Raw genomic sequence first — 6,276 nt, 5'->3', positions numbered from 1 at the left:
TATATATATATATTATGCATGTAGCTTACTTTATTGCAATTTGCATCTATATTTTCGCATATTTAATTCATATTTACTAATCAGGACATGAAATGTATCTATATGTAAATTATTATTACCACTAATATAGTGTATATTCATGATATTTATAAATTTTTACTTAAAACATATTTTACTCATAAGGCTTAAGCCCCGCTTCGTACCAGGGTTTAAAACTTCGCCTTGCGCTTTCGCTTTTTTAAACAATGCTATAAATTAATGAGATTCATACTAATTTGCATTAATATTTGGGTTAACTGCTTAAATGTTGTGAGCCAGCTTTTGTTGATTTCCTACCCACTTGTCTGACATGTTATATATTATATATATTATGCCCCTCAGGCACTACACATGCAAAGAAACAAATATGCCAACATATCTAAAGCTTTTCTACACTTAACCTACATGTATATACTCCGCGAGCCAATCTTAAACCTCAAAGCAAAACCTAACATAAAAAACAATCGTACCATCTTGTGCAATGAAAGCTCAAAACTAAAACCAGGTTCTCGAACTTTGTTCCATGTTCGCCCTGTTTAGGTATAGGTACTCAGTATGCCAGAAACAGTCTTTCCTTTAGGCATTTTACTTTTTTCCCAGAATAAAAGGCTCCCCCATCTCACTATCACCATGATACTCAATAGCAGGGAATAAAAAAGGTCCCTTTATAAATATTTCTTTTCCATCAATTGAATCACTCCATTTCTCATGTACTTTGAAAACTCAAATTCCATATGTTATTTGTTCAGTAGAAATTATCCACATATCTTTCATTCTTATCTGAAACAGTATCACAAGAAAACAGCATACATCAAAGGACCTCATCTTCACAGTGCTCTCACCTTGAATTGTTTTGTAAATTCATCCATAGATATCAAAAAGAGGTATGAATTAATGCAAATCCTTTTAAAGTCTATTAACGATAATATATCCATCTCTTCTTGTTCTAAACACTTAGTACTCTATCTCACACATTCCTTATCACACATCCATATTACTACCAGACACTTCATTAACTTATTAAGGAGGACAATCTGATAGAAGGATTGAAAAGTTAGTTGGGTTTAAAGTTGGCCAAGTAGGTCAAATGAGGCCATAATGACTAAGCTGAAGTTACAGCATCTGGGTTTGGTTAACTCACACAACAGGAAATACATATGAGCACATTCCCACAAGTGCGCACACATGGACATGCTGTTGAGGATGGTCAGAGTGGGCAAAGCAAGATCTCTCTTTGTTTACACATACTGTTTCATTTTCATCAATGTCTAATACAGTAGATATGAATCTTCAAGATGTATGTGAGGACAAATTGGTATTACCAGACCTTGATCCAAATCGAAGTACACAAAGTTGGATGAAAGAAGCGCAATGATCATCATGCGTGCATAATACATTAATATCATTAACAAATCCCCTGCGAACCCATGTACATGTAAAAGTAGCACAGGCCTGCTAGTGCAAGTGCATGAACATGTACTAGGTGAAAGAAGACAGTTTTTTTTTTTTTACATCACATCTTTACTTTTGCAAATTTTACAAACTACTATGAACTTCATGAAGCAAGAATAAGCCAATACAGAATTAATCAAACCATACTCCCAAGCAAGTTTTTAATAATCAGTAGAAAACAATATTGGTGAGAGTGCTCTCAAAGTATGAAGAACTGAGCTGTATTAATTTAGGATATTGGGGAAAACCAAGACAAGCTGCATATGTATTCCATCTAAATCAGATCCTAGATAACAAAATATTTCATGTTGAGGAGATAACCAATACATTCTTAGATACTATTTTCACTCCATTAAATTCTCAGAAAAATTTCCACCCTTTTCCAGTCTACCTGGCATTTCATATTCTAGTTTGAATATTATCTTATCATCAGCAAGAACTGTGTCATCTGCAGAGAACTCAGTTTCCAAAAAAAAAATGAACATATACAAAACTTGTAGAATCGATTGTCCTAAATGGGCATTATCTTGTTATGTCTCATCGTGAAGCAAAATTAACAGTATATGTAACAGGAACTGCAAACAATACACTCTATAAAATGGAAATATAGAACACAATAAGAGAAGTGAGATAACATGGACATGTAATTCACTGTTAAGTGATTCTTAGATAATGCTCAGGATGAGTTTTACCTTGCATAGAAGTCATTGATAAGTTCCCTCACTTCGGGCACCAACTCTAAGAAATTCCGGAAGTTGATGTTGTCAATTACTTTGTTCTGTTAAATGAGAAGTCCTTTAAGTTAAGCTATTTTAATTTTTAAACCAAAGAATACTTGCAAATAAACAAAATAAAATAAAATAAACTAAAAAACAGACCTTTAGTTCTGTTCGATCAAAGGAAGCAAGAGCACAAAGACCACCATATGTACCAACATCTTGAGGTGCTATCACTTCTGAATAATTGTTTCCCAGTTCAATACCGGTTTCTAGAAACTACAGACGAGAAAGGGAAAAAATTAGAGTTAATAACTAAATTGGATCCAATATCAAATCCATAAAGGGTGAGTGTATTTCTTGTTGTTACTCCTACAGAACCCATGGCCGGGGAATACATTTCAGGTCAAACTTATTGAATTTAAAGTTGACTTCAAGCATTGTGGAGCTCTGCTCTGTTTCTGCTATAGTGCACAAATAGCATGTAAAAATATCAGGGCATGCTTGATCACAGGAAATCTTTAGGACTGAATCCTAGATGACACTCGGATTTTGAAAATCCAATGAAATGACAAGTCCGACTATAAAGTTCAAGTAAAACCCATGATAAGTCAAAAACTAGCCCAATCCTTTCAAGTATTCAAAGTAGCTCCGGACCTCTGTTTCTAATCTGATGGATTTCTCCATGACATATACCACAAGAGTAAGTGTGATTCATATGATTCACATCCCAAATGAAAACAAATGATTTTTATCCGAACATCAAAACAAAACCTCAAGCATAGAAACAGAAAAATTCAATTCCACAAAGAAATTAGAACGTCAATGGACAGCTCATTAATGTATCCAATCATCATCGGATGTTCAAGTACATGCAGGCTTCTCTTCCATAGTCAATTGCACAGAAAAATTAGTTGATGAAATAGAAAGCAAAATTTAGCTACACATTCAATGCTTGGAACGTTATCATGTTTTAGACATTGATAGATATGAATTCATTATTTTGTCCAAAATGTCTAAATTTTAATCATATAAAGACTAATTAAGCAAAAAGTCAACACGACATGTTGGCGACCTATTCAAGAAGGTAGATCCAAATTTATTTTAATGAACTAATTGGTGTCCAACATAGTTCCTAGAATTGTTTGGTGACATTTAGATGATTAAAACAAGTAGAGAAAAGATAAATAAGCATTCTCAAGCAGATAGCACTGTTTACCTTTTAAAAATCAATATAAATTATAAACTACATTGTTAGGGCATAATTTGAATACATTTATGTGAACATTTCAAGGTTGTGAATTATACATGCATTGCAACAGTACCTTGCGAGCTGCAAGCTTATACTTTTTTGCTTCCAACTGAGCTAAGCCTGAAGCACATCGTAGTTTAGCAACAGTGACAGCATCCAATGAGTCCGGTGCTTGCTCTGCTTTACCAACATAATTTGAAACATGCATGAACTGGCCCAGTTCAATGCTTACTAAAATTACATTCAGACACATCTGAGTTATATGTTTAGAAGTAGTGCAATAATCACGAGTCCGGACATAATTCTTAAAAGCATCGCCAAGATGACCATGGGAGTAGTAAAAGTCTCCGAAATCATTGTAGCCCATTCTGATGCTTTCCTTGATCAAATTTGTCTGCACATGAACGCATTAGTCTTTCAGTCGACAATAAATGGTGAAAAACAAAAAACAGTATGTAATATCAGTCATGAGTAAATAATAAATCTAATATTACAGAAGTTACATAATTCCCTAAAACCCCCTAGATCTGTAGAACAGTCCATATGTACCATTTGATATCCTTAGGTTGAGCTTGATTCTGAATTAGGTATGTTACAAAGGTCATTATCCATTACTTCAACGGCATGATCTGTTTAAAGCATTACCCTGAAACTATAATTGTGGAAGGGCAAGTTTGGATAATATGATTAGTATGATCAATTTTTTTCTTACTACCAAGTTGGAAATTTGTTTACACGTAGATTATGATAAAGTATATTTTATTGGATTTAACCTAGAAGTCTTTGATTTATGGTGTAGAGAAATTGTGACGTGAGATTGTTGATTTGCTTAGCTTAACAAGTTGGAGGACTTGTGTTTTTATGTAAATTTTTGTTATGAAAGTTTATTGGGTCTGAGAAAAAGTTTCCTATTTGCTATGCAAGCAAGGGCGGATGCACATACATTTAATCTAGAAAATTCCCTATTTGCTCTACAGGTAAGGGCGGATGCACATGCAAGATTGATGCTCAACCTCATTTGCATGTATTTTTTCCCCTAGGAAAGAAAACAGCCACAACTCTAATACCTTATTGCAACGTAACTAGATTGAGGCTTGGTGAATTTTAATATTATTGTTACTTCAGTTCTCACCTCTTGTGAGCTATGTTACATGGAAACAGGTATAGGTACGAGTATGTTGGACTCGCCAAATTTATAAAAGGGTACGGGGACAAGGCTACATAAATATTCATATACAGACATATATTAATATTGAAATTAATAATTTACATGAGATCAATATTGTTGCTCTTTCACATGTTATGAAAATTAAATTTTCTATACTATTTTTATATTTCTTTTATTATGTGGATTATGAATTAGAAAAGAACTTAGTCTTGAACTGCACCCGAACATGACCCGTTAAAATCGTAAGTCAGATTCCGACTATGTTCAACGAATTTCAAAAAGTGGATGTCAAGTGTAGGACATGCGTTCAAGAAGTGCATGACAATTGTTTAAATTAAACATGTATTGTCTAATTGAGTGCATGCCTGAATAAATGTATGCATATATACTAGGAGTGTCCACAGAGTTTGGGTATGGCTACATGTCATGTACCCGGGTAGAGGTACAGCTTCAGATAGAAGTAACCTGGTAGCATAGCTTATGACTGTCGTAACCTTTTTTTTTTCAAATAACTCATATAAAAGATCTTATATGTCCAATTTTACAATACATTTGAATTTTTTCACTTCAATATATTCTTTTTTAGATTGTATGTATGCTATGCTAAACTTTGTCAGGCTTCATAATTATTATTTTTCACTTGGTTTGACGGAATGCTCATGAAGGGATTGCTCCTAATCGTATCTGTGTGCCTAAGCTGGATCAAAATTCTAGCTCTACTCGTCTACAATAGATGAAAGTAACTCATGTGAAGTCATAAGACTCATAACTGAGGATTTCTTCAATTTATGGTATAATCATTATAAGGGCTTAAGGAGTAATTCACCATATTGGAGCATCTGTGTTAAGAAGTATTGCATTCTCTATTTAAGATCACGATATTTATTTGAAATAAAATATGTAATTGGTAATTAATTATTTTAATATAAACCATCGAATACAAAACAAAAAAACGATTATTAATAGTGGAAAGATTTTTTGTTCTTACTAGAGGGGTAAATAGGCTAACATGCAAAGATTGTAAAGGAGAGAATTTAGGGCATTATGAGGATAAGATGTTGAAGAAAGATATAAAATATAAATAACAAGACTAATTTTAGGTGGAATAGTATATTAGCATGTTCTATTGTATTAAGAAAGTAGCTACAAAAATTCTATAAGAATCTCAGGGTTGTAGATTAGATGGTAAAGAGAGTTGATGGTGAATAAAGAAGTTCAAAAAGTGATTAGAGCAAAAAAATTACATAAATACTGGCAAAAGTGTAGGAGTGAGGAAAATTTTGAGAAATTTAAGCTTGCAAAGAAGAAAGCAAAAAACCAACACTTTTTTGAGAATAAATACAATAATTTACATAAGATGTTGCAATATAAGAGAGAGAAGTGGAGAGGAAAGCAAAAAAATTACATAAATACTGGCAAAAGTGTAGGAGTGAGGAAAATTTTGAGAAATTTAAGCTTGCAAAGAAGAAAGCAAAAAACCAACACTTTTTTGAGAATAAATACAATAATTTACATAAGATGTTGCAATATAAGAGAGAGAAGTGGAGAGGAAAATAATTTACATAAGATGTTGCAATATAAGAGAGAGAAGTGGAGAGAGAGATGATATATATATATATATATATATATATATATATATATATAAATAT

General features: G+C 32.8%; 1 protein-coding gene across 1 annotated transcript in view; it reads right to left on the bottom strand.

The window, feature by feature from the left end:
• LOC109839291 (COP9 signalosome complex subunit 1-like) overlaps nt 1-6,276 on the bottom strand; it is a 43,992-nt gene that overhangs the window by 9,508 nt on the left and 28,208 nt on the right. The window contains exons 4-6 of the mRNA XM_020407721.1: nt 3,533-3,853; nt 2,370-2,486; nt 2,184-2,269 (exon numbers count right to left, since the gene is read on the bottom strand). Of these exons, the coding sequence (XP_020263310.1) occupies nt 2,184-2,269; nt 2,370-2,486; nt 3,533-3,853 (524 nt within the window). The remainder of the gene's footprint in view (nt 1-2,183; nt 2,270-2,369; nt 2,487-3,532; nt 3,854-6,276) is intronic.

This window comes from Asparagus officinalis, chromosome 4 (genome assembly GCF_001876935.1).
Source record: "Asparagus officinalis chromosome 4, Aspof.V1, whole genome shotgun sequence".
Taxonomy (NCBI): Eukaryota; Viridiplantae; Streptophyta; class Magnoliopsida; order Asparagales; family Asparagaceae; genus Asparagus; species Asparagus officinalis.
Note: the sequence above shows the minus strand (reverse complement) of the source record. Positions and strands in the feature narration are given on the sequence as shown.